At 42.7% G+C, this 21,047-nt stretch overlaps 1 protein-coding gene across 1 annotated transcript in view; it reads right to left on the bottom strand.

Moving 5' to 3' along the window:
• The window catches only part of grk6 (G protein-coupled receptor kinase 6), an 88,651-nt gene that overhangs the window by 57,064 nt on the left and 10,540 nt on the right, over nt 1–21,047 (bottom strand). The window contains exon 2 of the mRNA XM_034177853.1: nt 20,506–20,601. Coding sequence (XP_034033744.1) covers nt 20,506–20,601 — 96 coding nt within the window. The remainder of the gene's footprint in view (nt 1–20,505; nt 20,602–21,047) is intronic.

Consider the following 21,047-nt stretch of genomic DNA (forward strand, 5'->3'; position numbering starts at 1 on the left):
GACAAGTTGGAACATGTCCTGCCTGTTAAACAATTTCTCATATACTCACTCCACTGAAAGCCATCAAAAGCTGCCTGGATTTTACAAATGGTTATCAACACGGAGGTGTTTTTTCCTGTGCTGCCGCACCGCGTCGGCTGCGTCCCGACGCGCGGACCCGTCCGCACGTGTTTCATTAAAAAAAAATCTCCTTTAACAGTGGAATATCCGGATAAAATGCTGAAACCGACTTCTTCTGAAACTTCTCTGTTCTCTCACAACGTCCTGGATCAATAGAGCCTGAAATGTGGAGGTTTTCAGCTTGAACAGGCTGACGACGGCGGCCGAGAGCGCTGAGCGACGTCTCGCACCGTGGGAAGTCCTTAAAGCGACAGAATCACCTCAAAATCTCTCATCAGCCGTTAAAATTGTCACTGAAAACCAGCTTAATTTTTCGAACCGTCTCCACTTCGATGTGTCTCACAGGTTTAGAAAAAATTTTGATCAAACAACGCGCCAGTCTCTCAGCAACTTCTCAGACAAAGGAATTCCGACGAGGGGCTGGACGACTCCTCCCACAAGGAGTGCTCACAAGCGAATGACGTCACCGACATGCGTGGAAAAACTCACGCATGCGCACGAGGGTTCAAGCATGTCTGACGTAAAAACATGAATGAAATCCATATAGTTTTTGAAAAAAAATAAAAAGGACCCTTACTTTATTCACAGCCCTCGTAAAATGCTGTTGCACCTACTCAGCAGATTAGCTGATTATTTGTTGTGATAACAGATCATTCAAATTCAAAATAATCATTTGCTGTATTTTTCCCTCTGACCATCACATCATCATTTCCTGAAGTCTTCTGTATGTTCTGGTGGTGGAAACTCTACACAGTCTTCTACAATTCACTTACTGAAATGAAAGTCTCCATACTACCGCTTCAAAAAGCAAAAACACCAGTCTGCTTCCTTTTTCTGCAATAACCGCAGTTTCCTTTGTAGCACCGTTTGAGCAACACAAGCTTACATGTTCAGCCCACACAACTTCAGAACACTGCAAGAGTTCTCAGGTGTTTGATTTTTCTCAACTCGGTTGTTAGACTATGGCAGAGAGGACAGTTGGACAGGTTTTGGCTTCTTTTTGTGTGAATTGCACCAAATGATAAAATACAAGAACTATACAATACGTTTTTGCTGTCCAAGAAAAAATGATGAATGAGTTTGTCCCACCCAGCTTGTGTCGACAATCACTCAAAAACAACAAACAATCTCATCTTGTATCTCACTGCATTAAAAGAACACGAGGACAACCCCTGTAGTGGACCTGGTGAACTTTAATGAACCAGACTGATGGAAAGAGCAACTTTCTTTTGCCTGTGTCGTACACAATACATGTTCCTGCTACTTACCAGATGTTTAGTGGAACCACCTGCCTTCACGAGCATCACTTAAGTTATGATCGGTTAGCAGATGCAGTGCAAATTATAAAACATTACAAACAGCTGCAGTTAAAATCTGCATGTTTCTCCACCTCCTGAATGCTGGATACACTATGTGCTTGTCGCTGTGCTAACAAGTTAACAACTGTGGTAAGAAACATGATGCCCACTATATGGGCAAATTCTGGAAAAAAAAATACAACAGAACGGGAAACTAAAACTGAAATTAAATAATAGATAGAACATGTGACTGGGGATACTGACAAAACTGTCAGTTCTACAAATAAGTGACAAACTCCAAATGCTGCTCCGGAGTATCTCAAAACCCGTTTGGAATAATGTTCTGGAATCTGTATCAAAAGCATGACATCATTCTGTGGGGAAAATTCTCGACAAAATATCCAACAAAACGGAAAAGTAAAACCATAATTAAATAATTGGTGGAATGTTTGGTTGGAGATAATGCCTAATGCTTTCGGCGGTTTTACAAACTCTACTTTATAGTTATTTCAAACATTGTTCTGGAGTTTATCAAAAGGAAGACATCATTATGTTACCAACTGATTCAAAACAACATGCCAGTTGATTTGGTGTTAAAACACAATTGAGAGAACTACAAAGTAAATACATACATTTCTGGAGGCCTTTGTGGGACACAGAAGGATCCGTTGCAACACTTTCAGGGGTACTTTTAAATCACATTAAATTTATAGTACAGTGAAGCAGGTAGCTCAGTGTGATGGAGTGGGCCTACCAATATGTAGACCTGGGTTTGTTTCCTTGGGACACTACAAGTCTGTGTTGCAGGACAAGACACTTCATCTCCATGGTCCCAATTTACACAGCTGTAAATGAGTACTAGCTTTGGCTGGGGAAGTATCATGCAATGGATTGCATCCTGTCCAGGAAGATTTCCACTTCAAGCTACAAAATCCAGAGATAAGCACCAGCACCAAATGGGCCTCGAGGCCAATACGGTGAGCTGCTCTCTCATGCACTAAAACATGCTGTGGTGTGATGTGTTCACAAAAGGTAATGGTGGTGCCAACAGCATCAGCCTCAAATGATGGTTACACACATGAGCATCACCTGACTTCTCATGTCAAATCAGTTTGTTCTTGACTCATACAGGAATGAGACTACAGCACATTTATTAGGGAAGTGCTGAACTAATACTGAGGTTACTGGCTGTATCACAACTGGCCAAACCCTGCAGACACATGTGGCCAATCCACAAAACACAGTAGCAGAACACAATGTGATTATGTGTCCCACTGAGCAAAACTGAAGAAGTTGTGCAAACCTGCTGCTAATACCCACAGAACTTTGAAACCTGCCAGCAAATAAAAGCATTTAAACTGCAGCAGTAGGTTTAATGTGAAGCCAGAAATGCAAAGATGTTAATGCTACAAAAAACACCATTTCCTGAAGATGCCATTTCCTAAATACAAATACAGTATAAACCACTTTTTCATGTCATCTTCCCACTCTGAGCCAGAGCCATTCTCTTCAAAAAGGTTTTTGTTTCTACCCATGTAATATCTTCCATTGTTCTATATTGAAAACACCGCTCACCGGAAGTCCTAAGACAAAACGGAAATGCCTCTTTTGTAAAAGTGGGCAGGGCTCAATAAAGTGAATAGGTTCAGGAGGCTCTGCCCCTTGACTCCTGCTGGGGCCCCCGTGCCCCTGGCCGTGAGTTGTGATCGCATAATTTACCCAGCATAAAATGGTTCTAGCTAGAACACTGACTAAGACATCGGTTTATCACCTACCCCTATGTATATGTTATTCATTAATCAACTTATAGATAAGTGAACATGATCAAGGTGTTATATTCGAACCCTACTGTGATGGTTGTCACCGAGAAGACCTACTCTACTCTTTTTGAGATTGCTAGGGGGTCCAGGAAGGGCTGCCCCATATGCAACATGATAGACTGGCAGGTGGACCATCTTTGCCGAACTTTAAGTTTAATTACTGGGCCTTTACTCTCAGACCATTAATAACCTGCTCTGAGGCTAAAGCCCAGGTTACACATAGACGGTTTTGTCAGCAGGTAGTATGTAGACCGAAGTTTGCGGTAGTTCCGGCTGTTTTCACGGTGGAAAGGGGCGGAGCATTTCGCTGGCGTTTTGAGCGCCGTACTAGCCGCAAATACGGGGATAAAATGCTGCTAAATCCGCCGAATAAAGCAGCGTTTTGACGCCGTAGCATCCGGCACATGTCAGGCAACGGGGGTTAATACCCAGTTCTATCCTTTACAATCACAGGTTAAGACGCGTGTGAGAACAGCAGTGTTCTGCTGCCGCCGATAATGCCCTGTGTACCGCTGGATTTATCCAGGCAAATCCTGCGTTACTCCAGGAACTTTTGCATATAGGCACCGCCCCCAGAGTATAATAGGCTGAAGCAGCTGTCACTGCAGGGGGAGGGAACTCATCTTCAGCCTTTTCTTTTCCTCTCCTCAACGTGTTGCTCGTCTCCACCACAGGGCTACCCTCTGCTTCTGAACCAGACCTCTTGGTAAGTCCTTGCTGCTGCCAATTTTCTTTTAGGAGGCGTACTGGAGCTTCTCTGCAAAAATATCTGGAGCTGGCCGTGAGTGAGAGGCCTGCATGCAGTGCGCTAGCGTTTTTATACTGGCCGCCGCCTATCGGCTGTTTGGAACGCCGTTAACCGTGAGGTGGCGTTTAGAACGGCGTACTGTCCGCTAGCGCCGCTGTTTTGTCTTCCTCTGTCGCTGGTTAAAACCCCTTTGAGGACGCCGATGTGGGCTCTATCGCCGTTTTACACGCCGGTGGTTAGGGATACAATGCCGGCCGCCAATTACGGCGGTGTAAACTGCGGCACTACAGGAAGGGGCAGGATGAAACGGCGATTAAAAAGTATCAAACGCTGTTGTTCGCGTTGTCTCCGTCGTCAAGGGAATTCTCCGGGAGCACTCCCGGAATTATTCGACATGTTGAATAATTTTTTCGACGATTCCCGGTAAAGCCGGAACTAAGCCACGCCCCCTAGTGCCGGCGTTAACGGCGTGTGACCCTTAAGATGGCCAAAAACTTCCAGGATGCTTGCGGGAGCTCTTAACGTCTATGTGTAAACGGGCCTTAATGCTCCAGTGTCCTGGCGTGCCATGGAGGACAGTTTTGTACGTCCATATACCCTTCAAAACTTCCTGACTCCAATGTTGCTTTAGCACAACGCAGAGAAGCATTTGGCCAGGTAATTTGCCAGATGATTACAGTTTGGGGGGTATAGAGAAGATGAGTGGGTTTCCTTCTGAGTGGCATCCTTGTTCACCTATATTTAATAACCCCAAACTGCTGATAAGCCGACGTCCCATACAATATCCCCTCTGGGAGGAGAGGGGAGTTAGTACGTTGGGAGACATTTTGTGATGAAAGTTTGCACTCTTTTCAGGACTTGTGTACCCAATTTGACATCCCACATTCTTCCTTTTTTTTTTTTATCTGCAGCTGAGATCTGTTTTGAAGGCTTGCAAGATTCCATCTCTACTTACACCACATCCATTAGATAAGATCTTATGCAGTGCCAGAAGCAGGAGATGCCTAGTTTCCAAATATATTGGTTCATTTCTGAACATGCATATACCAGGGTAGGCTGAAAAGTTCTAAGGCTGACTATGATGCAGTTGTTCAATTGAACAAATTCAGGGTTATTTTTCTACATAGTCTCCCTGTAACTCCACACACTTCTTCCAGCAGTGCTCGAGTGCTTCGATTCCCTTGGCATAGAAGCTTTCATCTTGAGTCAAAATAGTCCTCAACGGCAGCCATAACCTCATCATTGCTCTGATAGTGCTTCCCAGCCAAGTTTTTTTTCCAGGTTTGGGAACAGATAAAAGTCAGAGGGTGCCAAGTCAGGGGAGTATGGTGGGTGATCTACCAGTTCGAATCCACACTCATGGATAATGGCCATGGCCACTGTTGACTTGTGAGCTGGGGCACTGTCTTGATGGAATGGCACCCCTTTCGTCAGCTTTCCTGGTCGCTTCTTTTTGATAGCCTCGCGTAACTGTCTCAGTAGGTTAGAATAGCATTGTCCATTTATGGTTTGTCCCTTTTCAAGATAGTCCACGAACACAATGCCCTTGCCATCCCAGAAAACTGAAACCATGACCTTCCCCGCAGACGAAACGACCATGGCCTTCTTTGGAGGTGGTGACCTTGGGTGTTTCACTGCATTGATTTTTTTTTTTTGTCTCTGGTTCAAAGTGGTGAACCAAACACTCATCCTGGGTAAGCAAACATTCCATGTAATTGGCTGAATCCTCTTCAAATTGCGCCAAGTTTGCCTTCGACATGACTAGCCTGGTGCGTTTCTGATCAGGCGTCAGAAGATGTGGCACTCACCGAGCTGACACCTTTGACATTCCAAGTTCTTCATGCAGAATGTGTTCAATTCTCTCACGGGATATTCCCACAGCATCTGCTAGCTGATTAATCGTCGATTGTCTGTTGTCCATCACCATTTCATGAACAAGGTCAATGTTTTTCTGGGTTGTGGCTGTTGCAGGCCGCCCAGACTTAGGGTAGTCTTCAAGACTCTCTGCCCCTCTTAAATTCAGCTGCCCACTTCTGCACTGTAGATATGGAGGGAGGTTCATCCCCTAATGTAGCAACCATATCTGCGTGAATGTCCTTGGGCTTTAACCCCTTCTTATGCAGGTACTTAATCACACTGTGATGCCAGATTTTGTCCATTTTTGCCATTTCCCTCTACCACAAACTTTCAAACTTGGCTATGAACCACAAACTACCTCACAACCTGGAAGAAAATAACAGTCATCAGAAGAGTTGAACTTAATGCATGCCAAGTTTTATTGAAATGGCATTTCTCCTCCTTGGTGAGCCTTAGAACCTTTCAGCCTACCCTCATAGATCCTTGGCATTGAAGGCTTCATGGAGGGCTGATATTCCAAATCTTAGCACAGATTATAATTGGAGGGAAGTCTGGTCTAGCATATTGTTGGCCTCCAGAAACCCAGACCACCAGCAGATCCACTTTAATTTTGTCTACAGAACTTATGACACCAAGAAAGCTTTGCTCCATGAAGCTCATTTCTGATCCCCACTGTAAACTATGTTCTCTGAACGCATGATTTGGGACTGCCCACCGGCATCTGTGTTCTGGGCGATGTTTGCCTCCAATGTTTCTAAATTGTTTGGGCTTCGCCTGTCATATTAATTTTCAATAACCAGTCTTCCCTTGGGTTGTCACTGTCTGATTGCTGTGCCCTGCTGGCTGGTTTCACGGCAGCCAAGAAACTGGTTGCCACAAGGTGGAAGCCATCACATGCTCTTTCATGTGGGGCTTGGCTTCTTATGTATTTGGACATTGTATATATGGAACTGTCTACAGCCCGAGTGCATGGAGCACAAGAGACTACTATTGAAATGTGGAACACACTCTGTGAAACTGAAGAATTTATTAGATTGAAGGTCACTGAAGCTGCTTTATGTTGTGCCTCAAGGTCCCTGAGGTAGGTGGGAGGAAGGGGTTATTTATTCATGATTTCAGATTTAGTTTGAGTTGCTGATTATTTTAATCAAATTTATTGGGTTATGTTTATTTCATCTTGCTGATTACTCTTTTTGTCAATGAATCTAATTTCAATTTGGCCACGATTTCACTTTTTTCTCCTTTTTGTAAAAATTTCTTGAATAATAAAAATTTGATCACAAAAAAAAAAAAACTTAGATAAGTGATTGTATTTACAGCATTGTGATTATTTACACATAGAAAAATGATCCTGACCAGTTCCACTCAGTTAAGTATACGAGGTCTGTTAGAAAACTGACCTTTTTATTTTTTGCAAAAACTATATTGATTTGAATCACATGCGATTGCATCAGCCAAGCTTGAACCTTTGTGCGCATGCGTGTTTTTTCACGCCTGTCATTTGCGTCATTCGCCTGTGAACACGCCTTGTGGGAGGAGTGGTCCAGCCTCCTTGGCGGATTTTCATTGTCAGGAAATTGGCTGATCGACTGCCACTTTACTGCATCAAAATTTTTTCAGAAACTGTGAGAGACAGCCAGGTGGAAACCATTCGGAAAATTCAGATAGCTTTCGGTGAAGATCTTATGGGGATCACACAGATTAAGGACTGTTACAACCGGTTTAAAGACGGCACACAATGGCGGAGGGCACGCCATGCTCCAAGCGGCGATCGACAGGCTGAAATGACCAGATCATTTCCAAATTGAAGGCTGTGTTGATCCAGGACGTCGTCTGACTACTACAGAAATGGCAAAAGATGTGGACATAGCACTTTTTCGGCACATTCCACTGTTACAGGAGTTTTTGTCATGGAAAGAGGAGCGGAGGAATTCACCACGGAGCCGCTAATGGCGCGGGACAAAAGCACCTCCGTGTTGGTCTCAGAGGACATGTTCTAACATGTCCAGCTCTTGCACCATTCGGAAGATTCAGACGGCTTTCGGTGGCTTTTCAGTCGTGTGACTATCCGAGAAATTGTGGACAAGCTGGACATGCCACAACATGTCCTGTGAGGCTTCATCACGGTGTTGCTCTTTTGTTGACAAAAACTGCCATGACAAAAACTCCTGTAACAGTGGAATGTGCCGAAAAAGTGCTATGTCCACATCTTTTGCCATTTCTGTAGTAGTCAGATGACGTCCTGGATCAACACAGCCTTCACTTTGGAAATGATCTGGTCATTTCAGCCTGTCGATTGCCGCTCGGAGCGCGGCGTGCCCTCCGCCATTGTGCGCCGTCTTTAAACCGGTTGTAACACTCCTTAATCTGTGTGATCCCCATAAGATCTTCACCGAAAGCCATCTGAATTTTCTGAATGGTTTCCACCTGGCTGTCTCACAATTTCTGAAAAAATTTTGAAGCAGTAAAGCGGCAGTCCATCAGCCAATTTCCTGATAATGAAAATCCGCCGAGGAGGCTGGACCACTCCTCCCACAAGGCGTGCTCACAGGCGAATGACGCAACCAACAGGCGTGAAAAAACTCACGCATGCGCACGAAGGTTCAATCTTGGCTGATGCAAGCGCACATGATTCAAATCCATATAGTTTTTGCAAAAAATAAAAAGGTTGGATAGTTTTCTAACAGACCTCGTATACCATACCGGCTGTTTTGAGTAGACTTTTGAGGGAAAAAATTAATTTACTCCATTTTGGAATAAGGCCGTAACATAAGAAAATGTGGAAAAGGTGAAGCGTCGTGATGCACTGTACACTCTCCGGGAAATACAGTAAAATGATTTTTAAAAGGCTGTGCTATCGGATCTGTGTTGAGTATTAGTTGGTGTAAGAGAAAAAGTTGGATCAGTGCCCCTAAACATAAATGTATTTTGAGACACTAATGATGTCAAATTAGATGATCATGCTGCAACTGACCATGTGCTGAAATCTGACTGACCAAACAGAGGATGCTATCCATGTGTGATGGACAAGGACAATGGAGAAAATGTTGCAAATGAGAAAAATTCTGGAGCAGGGGGGACAACAACAAATATCATGGGAACAGAATATGTGGAATCAAACCACAAATCACCACAGTCAAATTCATATTATTTCCTGATGTCCCACATCTTTGGATCAGGTATTTATCAAGTTGATATTGTGGGGTCTAATCCAGGACTGCACTATCAGCAAATTTCAGACATGGGCAAAAATCATGTGTATGCCAGAGATATCCGAGCGAGCATGGACACAGCCAGGCTTATAGCGGTGCTGTCGAAATTCAAATCTCACCACCCACCAGAAATAATCTATGCAAAACAGGCTGTTTTCACCCTCACCTATTTGTTGCTTTCATTTTGCACATATGACACCTGGTCAAGAGATTCAATTTGCAAAAACAAACTAAGACACTGAGTCATACCAAAAACAAAGGTTTAAGTCTGATGTCTGTTTCTGACATCATAAGGAGAATTTTTTTTAAGCCCTTCTTACACTATTAAACAAAAAGAGTGTCGGCTCTGGAACACCACCAAAATGTATTCGACTGTCCGACCCAAACATATATACATACGGGACAACTAATGTGTCTGTTGATTAAGATCAGAGCCGCTGCAGCCTGTTTTCTTTAGACAAGTCAGGGAATGGATATATGAACATCTCCAAGTCATTGAAGATGTCTTGGACTCTACTCACATCAATTATTAAGGGGGGGGGGCATATCAAAATACAAAAGCTGCACTCTTCCCAGTTTCACCAATCACAGCCAGAGGAGAATATAACTCCTGAAGGATTCTCCTGGTTGTCTTGGTCGCTGGACCGTGTAGTCCCTTTAAATTAAAAAAGAACAAAGGAAATTGCTGTGTGGAACCCCTGGCTGAATGACTCCACCTGCTCCCTGAGACAAGTCTGTAGAAAGGCTGAGCGGAAATGGAACAGAGACAAACTCCAAGTGACATGTGAGGTTTCTGCAATTGTTTACTGCTGATAACTTTGTAAGTTTCAGAATGGCCTAAGCAGTGCTCTCTGACTCTGCTCTGCTTGAGGTTTTTACCTCAAGAAAACCAGTGGAAGTTTTTCCTTACCACTGTCTACCACTATCTGCTTGCTCGGGGGTTGGGGATTGGTAAGGTTTGACATTACCCACGTGAAGCACCTAGTGGCAGTTTTGTTGTGATTTGGTGTTATATAAATAAAATGAATTGTTTTAAAAATTTATCAAAGTTCTGTAAAAAAAAAAAATATATATATATATATATATAATATATATGTACACACACACACACACACACACGGTCTGAGAAAACTATCCGACCTTTTTATTTTTTCCAAAAACTATATGGATTTGAATCGTGTGCTTGCATCAGACAAGCTTGAACCTTCGTGCGCATGCGTGAGTTTTTTCACGCCTGTCGGTTGCGTCATTCGCCTGTGGGCAGGCTTTGAGTGAGCACTGGTCCACCCCCCTCGTCGGATTTTTATTGTCCGCTTTGCTCCGTGAATTTTTTTTCGGAAACTGTTAGAGACAGCCAGTTGGAAACCATTCAAAAGATTCAGATGGATTTCGGTGAAGATTCTGTCAGTATCACACGGATTAAGGACCATTAAAACTGGATTAAAAACGGCCCACGGCAGCGGAGGGCGCACCGCGCCCGAGCAGCCATCGACAGGCTGGAACGAGCAGATCACTTCCAAATTTAAGGCTCTGTTGATGCAGGACGTCGTGTGACTAGCAGAGAAGTTTCAGAAGAGGTCGGGATCAGCACATTCCACTGTTAAAGGAGATTTTGTAATGAAAGACGTGCAGACGGATTTGTGCGTCGGGACGCAGCCGCTCACAGCCGCTGGACAAACAACACTTCCATGTTGGAAGTCTCACAGGACAAGTTGGAACATGCCCAGATGTTAAACAATTTCTCGGATACTCCCTTGACTGAAAAGCCATCAAAAGCCATCTGAATCTTCTGAATGGTTTCCAACACGGAGGCGTTTTTTTTTTTTGCGTGCAATGAGCGGCTCCGTGCCGACGCGCAAAATCCTCCGCACGTCTTTCATTACAAAATCTCCTGTAACAGTGGAATGTGCCGCAAAAGTGCTATGTCCAGCTCTCTTGCCATTTCTGTGGTAGTCACACAATGTCCCGGATCAACACAGCGTTCAGTTTAGAAATGATCTGGTTATTCCAGCCTGTCGATGGCCGCTCATTGCGCCGCTCACCCTCCGCCGCTGTGGGCCATCTTTAAAAAGGTTTTAACACTCCTTAATCTGTGTGACGCCGACAGAATCTTCACCGAAATCTATCTGAATCTTTCGAATGGTTTCCAACTGGCTGTCTCTAACAGTTTCTGAAAAAAAATTCATGGAGCAAAGCGGCAGCCTCTCAGCCATTTCACTGACAATAAAAATCCGACGAGGGGGGTGGACCAGTGCTCACTCAAAGCCTGCCCACGAGCGAATGACGCAACCGACAGGCGTGAAAAAACTCACGCATGCGCACGAAGGTTCAAGCTTGTCTGATGCAAGCGCACATGATTCAAATCCATTTAGTTTTTGAAAAAATAAAAAGGCTGGATAGTTTTCTCACAGACCTCTCTCTCTCTATATATATAAAATTATACATTTATTGTTATTTATATACATGTTCAAGAAAGCCCCTCTATCAATCATAAACAGGAGGGCGTACCTGTGTGTACTTTTGACAAGAGCGGAATTTAGCTTCGAGTTCACGGAAGTTAGCGTGCAAGCTGATGTTCACGAAATGTCTTGTAATCAAGTTACAAAAACAGCATTTTCAGTTTTAGAAGTGTTTATTTCTCGCTAGCTTTTACATAATCTATGACAAAAGGTTATATTTACACACAAAGAAAAGAGTCTGCAGCTAGCTAGACCAACCTGTGGCGCCACCATGCTAACGTCCACAAAATGTCTTGTAAATCACTTCAGAGGTGTTATCAGGTTCCAAAAGTGTTTATTTCTCACTAGCTTTTACATAATGCATGACAAAGAGGTAGGCCCGACCGATATGGATTTTTTGAGGCCGATGCCGATAATGATATTTGGATGAAAAAAAAAAAGCCAATATTCGATAAATCGGCTGATTTGCCAATAGATCAGCCGATTTTTTTTTTTTTTTTTTTTACAAAAAAGGTATGAGCTAAAAGCTGAAATACAATTTACAAGTTATTTACAATTTAGTAAAGCTTGGTCCCAGCCATCGTATACGACGGCGTCGGCCCCAGAGAGTTAATGGCGAATGGCAGTAATTCCCAGAACCCTTCCGGACGACCAGTGGATCTGAATGTTTCAACCTCTTAGCAGTAAATGAAAGTTTTTCATGCTAGAAATAAGGTTTACACAACGTGGGCTTAATAAAAAGCGTGACTGACGCAATGAAGCACATTTGACACATTACTACATAAACTGAGTTAATCAAACTGAACTGAAACAGGAGAAATGTGGGGTGAATGTAATCACAAAGTTATTACAAACAACATCCTTATAAACGTACTTGTATGCTTTTGTCAGCCGATCAGTGCAGTGTGACGGCGAACTACGGGGGCCAGTGATGAACACATTTAAGCAGGGGTGTAAGCAGCTCTCAGTTGAATAGAGTCAGAGCTCCATCTACTGGACAAACGGTGCAAGGACATTTTACATTGCAGACACAAACATCATTTCAGTAACTGTTCTGTTTATGAAAAAATATCAGCGTTCTATCGGCTAAATTTCGGCCAATAGTGAGTACTTTGAAAAGGGCTTATATCGGCCGGCCGATATATCCATCGGGCTCTACAAAGAGGTTATATTTACACACAGCCAAACCAGAGTTTGCAGCTAGCTAGACCAGCCTGTGATGTCACCACGCTAACATCCACAAAATGTCTAGTAAATCACTTCAGAGGTGTTATCAGGTTCTAAAAACAGTGTTTTCAGTTTCAGAACTGTTTCTCGCTAGCTTTTACATAATGTATGACAAAGAGGTTACATTTACACACAAACAAAACAGAGTTTACAGTTCGCTGGACCAGCCACTGATGTCACGGTGCTGATCTACTCTGATTGGCTGCCACCCATGCCCCTCAAAAAACAGAACAGAATGAAACAGAATGTGACATTTTAACCTCTTAAAATACCTCAAGGTTAGCCATCTTTGAACATGTCCAAGGTCTGTGTCTCAATAATGTTCCCTGTGACTTTGAAGACTGGCAGTAACAGAACTGGATTGACCACAGACAGGCAGACAGAATGACAAATGGACATAAAGTCTTCGCAATACCCAATAGCCATATATGATGGCCTCTGGTAATAAAAAGACAAGAAACATTTTTATTGTTAATTCATTCACGCAAATGCCCACAGACCTAAAACACTGATAAATATTCAACCTTAAATCCTGTTGTCTCTGTTGGTAATAGTGAACCATGTGAGCACTCCCTAAACTTCTTCACCAATGCATGAGGCCAGGTCTCCCCCTATTGCTGCGCCCGTAGTGATTCATCTTTCAACTTGCTAACTCCAGCAGTTCCAGCCTGTGTCATAATTGTAGATATTGGAGGGGAGCCTGCATATGAGGCCTACGCATTGCTCCAGAGATACCTTACCATCGCAGCTCTTTAAGGAAGGGTTTGTTTTGCACTCTGCCTCCTTATTCTCGCCATTATGAAGAGCTCTTTATTAAATGAAACTGTCCCTGCCCATTTTAAACATGCTATTGTGCATTCTCTCCTGAAGAAACTTAGCTTTGACCATAACAACTTCAAAAATTGCAGAGCCATCGCTACACTGCCTTAAATTTAGAAGATTTTAGAAAAAGTTGTCTATCCAATTTGTGACAAGTTTCAGTCTGGTTTCAGAGCTTTGCAGAACACAGACTCTGCAGTTTTAAGGCTACACAATGATGTCCTATTCACTGTCAACTCTTTGAAAGTGTAGTTCTACTTTGTCTCAGAGTGGGTTTCAATATAACTAGTCATGTCATCCTCTTAAGATGTCCAAAGGAGAGAGTTGGTCTGAAAGGTCCAGTGATGAAATGGTTTAAGTCATTTCAGAGGAAGAAGCTTCTCAATCAAAATCTGAGATTGCTTATTTTCCTCTGTTCTCATTTAATATGGCATCCCCCAAGGCTCCATTTTGGGACCACTCCTATTTTCACTATACACACTTCCCTGCTGCTTAATTTTTAAGAAATACAGCATCTCATATCACTGCTATGAAGACGATGCACAATTTTACTTCCCAGTTTTACCTGACAGCACATGTTCTATGAATCTGTTTAGATGAGTGAAAGACATCAAATAATGGATGGCAAGGAATTTTCTGCAACTGAATGATAAGAAAACTGAAGGGATCATTGTGGGACCTTCCAGTTCAGCCTCCAGTATCAGCTCTACTCTTGGTCCTCTACTCTGCCAATTTGTATGAAATCTGTGTTCTTTTATGGATAGTTCACTGAATATTAACAAACAAGTGAGTAATGTTGTGAAAGGCAGCTTCTATCATCTTAGAAATATTGCAAAGTTTAAGCCAGTTTTGGCCCCCAAACACCCGGAAACAGTAATCCGTGTTTTTTTTTTTACCATTTTAATGCACTGTATCTGGGGTTGACCAGTTAACTCTTTCATGATGACAAATTGTTGAAAATGCAGCAGCTAGAACATTAACCAGAACTAAGAAAATACAGCGCATCACTCCCATCTTGGCTCAGCCAGACTGGATAGCAGTGAAGTAAAGAGCTGATTTTTACTTTAAATGTTTTATTGCCACAGTGCGTTTCTGATCTGCTTTTGCCATTGTCTGCTCTCAGGACACTTAGGTCACAATTATTACTCACAGTACTCCATTCACACCTCAAAACCAAAGGCAACCATGCCTGTTCCACTGCTGCCACCAGGCTTTGGAACAGTCTTCCATTTCCCATCAGATCCTGTCCTACCAATGATGGTTTTAATCCTTAAAAGACTAAAGGTATTTCTGTTATCCAAATACTTGACCTTTTCATACAAAGATATTTCTGTAACATTTAGTTGCAATGTTAAAAATACTGGTAAAATGCAACTGTGCCCAACCAGTTGATTGCAACTAACCGGTCAATCGCGGACTGAGTTCCAGTCAATCGCGTGAAAAAATAAAAAATCTGGACTCATCAAGAGGACTGAGTGCTGCTATAACAGACTGATGCAGAAGGTGGCAGCCATGCACCAATAAGGATGTCAGCTGTCGTTAAACGCAAAAGAAGAAGAAACACCATAGCAGAAGAAGAAGAGGGAGGGAATGCTCCATTGGTAGCAGTGTTGCCAACTGGAGGAGACGTGCCTGAGCGTGCGTAATGAATTGGGTGCGCTCCTGGAAAGCTCATGTATTTAGGCTACACCGTTGTAAGAGACTGAGTAAGAGTAAAGAGTGATGACAATATTTTTTTTTTATTATTATTTGAACGTATAGACCCTCGATCAAGTGATCTGCATACCACAAAACCAAACCAACAACTGATCTGAGAAACGACACGAGACAGTAGATTAACCCCACATACAGCCCTCCATCACAAGCGCAAACAGTGCAATTGGGCATGTGCGCCACTCCATGGCACAGAGCCCAACTACGCATGCAGTCACAAAGTTCTGAAAAACTGGAGCGATCTGAATTCGGTTGGATGAATATGGGTGTGTGTAGACAATTCACCTCGTTCACAACGTGACAGAACTTAACGATGCGCTGTTACACGCAATAGCGCGCAACAACGCGGAACACTATTCTTGACCGTGCGTAATGGTTCCTGATAATTCTCCAGCAACACGTGCCATTAATCGTAACGTGTGGTAACAGGTTGCAGCAGTTCCTGAGGACACCTGACAATTGTGTTGTTGCGCTATTGCGCGTAACAGCGCATCATTAAGTTCTGTCACGTTGTGAACGAGGTGAATTGTCTCCACACACACACACCCATATTCATCCAACCGAATTCAGATCACTCCAGTTTTTCAGAACTTTGTGACTGCATGCGTAGTTGGGCTCTGTGCCATGGAGTGGTGCAGAGAGGAGGAGGAGGACAGAGCCAGATGTGTGGCTTCATGCAGGTCTCGTCTCGCGCATTTTCCCAAACATCAGGCACATGCAGCAGGTGGAACACCTGCAGGAGTGCGCTGAAGAGCACTGAAATTAGACTTTTAGCCGACTTGGTGTCAGCAATCAAACTGAATGTGATGCAGCAGGGTTTAATTGAGCGCGCGCTTCTTCCTCCGCCAGACTGGAGGAGGTGCAGAGATGTCTGGCTGCACGCGAGTCTCCTCTCGCTCCTCTGGCTCAGACTCGTTCTCCCGCTCATCGGTTACAACAGCAGGTGGAACACCTGCAGGAACGTCCTGAGGAGCTTCAGCAGGAACTGTGGAACGACATTTGGAGCCGAGTTTAATTGTGCGCACGTAACAGAAAACTGATTTGTCGTGGCGCGCAGTGAAATGTGACGCCGTGTTACAAGTCGTGTCAAAACTTGACAGTTTCCGTGTCATTTCGTAATAACGCGTGACAGTTTGGGCTCCAAGAACCATCACAGGAACCACTACGAATGTTGTCACGTTCTATTAAGGAACAATACTCATCAAGACGGATAAATACGCTCAATTGCGACCTCCACGACGTGAGACGAAATGAGGATGGTGTATGACATTCGTGGAAGATTTGTTGACAGGCAAAAACGTGCTCCATGAATATCAAGAATATCACGCACCAACACGCACTATTAAGAAACCTATTCAGATGGGTTAAGTCACATTAAGAATGTCAGGAATGTGTCAGGAATGACAGAAAAATGACATTCGTGACTTGTCGTTATGTGTAAACACAGCATTAACACCCTCCCCAAGTGAGTCGTGCTGCATGATCTGCCTTTTGCTTGTTGGACTTGATGAATCCCAGGAACTCCAGCTCCAACACTGCTTGAATAAATCGAGCAAGCTTTAGTTCGCCCACCTTGCCATAATCTCTGGACTCAGGATCCTTGCCCTCTGCCGCACTGACAAGCGCAACCCTCAACCTATCAAATCACTTGAACACAACATGCCATATCCGTTTGTTTTAAAATTAATTAGGTTTATTTGTTAAATACGTGATATTATTGAATAACTAATATTTTGCTATATTTTCTAGTATTTCTTTTTTATTTTTATTTTTGATAACTCTCACATCCGAGGGGGCGGGGTTGATGACATGAGGGGTCGTCGCCCCCAAACGCCCCCTCGTGGCGCCGGGTCTGACCCAACTGCTTGTGTGTCATGTCAATTCGGGGCAGATTTTTTTCTTTGTGAAAAATTAATCACTGCACTAAATATCAGACTTAAGAAAACTAAAATTAAAACAAACAAATAAAAGAAAAAAGTAACTCCGTTAGAGTGTCTCTTTTGGGTCACTTTTGTTAGTTCAAAGTCCAAGAATCAACAGAAGTTCATTTGTATTTCTAAACATATGTAGGGTGTTTTTTTTACTCACTTTTTGTCCCTCACACAATGTTATTCCCCTCTCCTACAGCATCAATAACAATAGCATGCAAGTACAGATACAGATTCTTTGTCATTGTAACCAGTACAACGAACATTAAAGCACAGCCTTTCAGTGCAAATATAAATCTGAGTAAACCACACGCCGACTTGAGAAGTCTGGAGAAAAGAAAAGAAAAATAATGAAAGAGGTACGTCCAAAGCACAAATTTAAAAAAAGGGGCCAATTATGCAAATTAGGTGATGACATCATTTAGAGACTTCTAGCAACTTTCAAGGCAGCCAGTAGCAACTTTCCTTACTGAGGAGTTGGCAACAGTGATTGGCAAAAAAAAAAAAAAAAACTTATTTTCATTCAGAGTGGGAGGAGGATTATTTTTTCGTTTATTCGAATGGCAAATCCATCTGTCTTTTCTGCAGTGCAAATATGGTTTTAATTTAAATTTGGAGCGGCATTTCAAAATGAGCCACAAGAGCGATGATGCAAATTTCCTGGCCAAATCACCTTTGCACGCTCAACAAGTCCAGGAATTGAAAAGTCGGCTAGCAGCACAACGGTCTACAAATGTGGAAGACGTGATGGATGTGGCTAACAAGATTGCGTGTTCCATTCAGGCCAGGAGTTTGCGATGTATTCCATGTGCAGCTGGTGGAGACAAATGCAGAATACACAGATGCTGCTGCTGCACACAGACGTAAATTTTGGCAACGGTTTTCTGAATTGTGGCCTGAAATTAAAGAATTTCTGAAACATTCAAAGCATGCTGACAATGCACAGCTAAAAGACAGTCAGTGGCTCTTGGATTTAGTCTCTTACCAATCTGACAAGCTCAAGGACAAACCCATCATCAACATGGTCAGCTCCATGAACATGTTTAAAAGCAAGTTACACCTGCTACATATAAGGCAGGTTGCAACAGTGTGACTTGCAGGACTTTCCACACATGGACACAGAACTTAAGCTTCAGGGCAAAGACTGTGCAGAGCTTGAGAGTGCACATTATGATGAACAAGTGCAGAGCATTTTGTCAAAATCTGACAGGCACTTTAATGACTTCGTATCTATTAAGCCTGTTGTCAGTGTTCTCTGTTTTCCATTTGGGGAAAATACAGATGTGAATTGTATAACATCCAAAGTGGCATCACTCTTCAACCTGGATATCTGTGCTATTGAGAATGAGATCCTGTCACTGAAAAATGACACTGAGCAACATCTGACATGAATGTCCAATTCTGGAATCTAATGCAGAAAGAGAAGCATCCCAACCTCAGACAAACTGCACAGAATTTGACTGCATTTTTTGGATGAAGATATTTGTGCGAGTCTGCCTTTTCACATATAAAAATCACCAAGTTAAAATGCAGATCCACCATGACTGATGACCATCTTTCTGTCTTCTTACAGCTAGCACTCAGCTGCTACTGTCCAGACTATGAGAGACTACCTGCCTCCTCTCAGTGACAGAAGTCCCACTAAAGTAGGGAACAACTTTTCCAACTTGAATTAGGCATTGTATAATTTGGGTTGTTGTGTTGTTTCGGCCTACTTGTGCTTATTCTTTGCACCACACACATTTACTTCGACAATGTATTATTATTGTTAAAACTTTATCTTTGTGCCAGAAAATTATTATATTGTTGCAGAATAAGTTGTGGCTATGCTGTGGCTTTCGATATGGCTTGGTAGATCTCGAAGCTTGGGCACCCCCGGTTTAAACTAAATAACAGTAACTACACACTGCAAACACACATCACAACAGTGTTGTATATCAAAGAATAAAAGCTAATATTTGAGTCCACCTGCTTCTGTTTATTCTGTTTATTCTCAACAAGACAAACATCACTCACTCACTCATCTTCAACCGCTTACTCCAATTAAGGGTCATGGGGGGCTGGAGCTTATCCCAGCAGTCACAGGGCGTGAGGTTGGGTACACCATAGACAGAACCCCAGTCTGTCACAGTGCCACATATAGACAAACAAACACATTGACACCTGCACGCACACACCTACGGACAATTTAAAGTTTCCAATCCACCTAACCTGCATGTGTTTTGGATGTGGAAAGAAGCTGGAGCACCACATAAACACGGAGAACATGCAAACTCCACACAGAAAGACAGGAATTGATCCCATGACCTTCTTGCTGTGTTGCTCCAACAAAACAAACATGTCACTGGAATTCACGATTTTCATTCCAACATAGGTTAATGTACTAAATGCAGTAAATTTATGATTATCCATTTCAATAAGTACAGACTGTATAATGATGTAGGTTGATTATTTCTACAAATGCTGACAGCATTAAAAATACATAACATATGACAATGTATTTTGAATGAGGGTAACCACAGGTTGGATAATCATAAGTCTTGATGATCCCTGTTTCTGCTGTAAACTGGAGTTGTTAATGACAGATGGGTATGGAGAACCGGTAGTCTAGAACCATTGAGTTCAGATTTCTAGCCCGTCACAAATGACTGACGAACCTGCCTTGTGCTCAACACATTTCATGTTGGTTGTGACTGTGTTGTGCTTCTAGTGTGGCACATAATCATGTGATTCACTCAGTCATATCTAAACGGCCAAGAAGTTCAGAAGTGCGGGCTCATAATGAAACCTAAAACAAAAACTCAGACGGAAACTGCCACATGTAGTGTACCTACAACAGTGTAGCACAGAGCTCTCCCCAGAAATTTAGAGCATGATTGTGCTAGAGGTCAGGGTGAAGCACCAGTATTTTGCCTTTCAAATACCAACAGAAGCCATTTCCTGCAACTTCAGCTTAAAACTTATGTCAAAACTAGGGCCTTGTAGAAACAGACACCATCCGTTTGTCTTTTTCAAAAAGCGCTCTGTAAACGTGGCAGTTTCCACTGTAAATCCTGTAGTATATATGCCAGGCCTGCATGTGGTGCTGTAACACTCCCACAAAAAACAAAGAAGACATGGAGCATGCACATAACTGGTGTAAGGAGCTAATCAATGTCAAATGATGTCATTAGGTGCCGTTGTTATCGTGGTAATCCCTTGGTGGCAAGGAAGAGTGACTTCAGGAAGTTATATTGCCTTCTTTTAACTTTTAATTTCCTGCAGGCTAAAGAAAGTAGTAAACGTGGAAATAGCATCGCCTTACCTATGGTTTGTCGCAATTCTTCACACAGACTAATGTGGGGGAACTGCAGCATTTGTTTCCACTTCTTGCTCTTTCCTTTTCTGTTTCCACCGCCTCCTGCAAAAAAAAATAAAATAGGTTTGGTGTTTGTTTCACGAGGTGAGAAGAAAACATGCAGTGACTGTGTATTTATTTGTGATATGAAGAATTAATTCACCATTTTGTTCATTTTAGGAGGTTGCATTGACTTGGTTTGTACATCAGCAAGACTGTTGGAAAAATTCTGCAACTTTTTTTTGAGTAAACTTGGACAAAAGGCGCTTTTTAAGAATGATTATTAATAAAATAAGTGATGCTTTATTTTAAAAACTTATAGTAATTCTTAGCAAAAGTACATTTGTCATTTGTTGCCCAGAGTCATGTGGTGCATGGACAGAGGTGCTTGGTGAACCAGGTTTTCAGGGCTGTGGTGCTTCCTGTCTTACTGTATGGCTACTAGATCTGGATGCCCACCAGTAATCCAAGGCAACAATTGATGTATTTGGTACTAGGTCTCTTAGGAG

The sequence above is a fragment of the Thalassophryne amazonica genome, chromosome 9 (genome assembly GCF_902500255.1).
Source record: "Thalassophryne amazonica chromosome 9, fThaAma1.1, whole genome shotgun sequence".
In the NCBI taxonomy this organism is placed as follows: Eukaryota; Metazoa; Chordata; class Actinopteri; order Batrachoidiformes; family Batrachoididae; genus Thalassophryne; species Thalassophryne amazonica.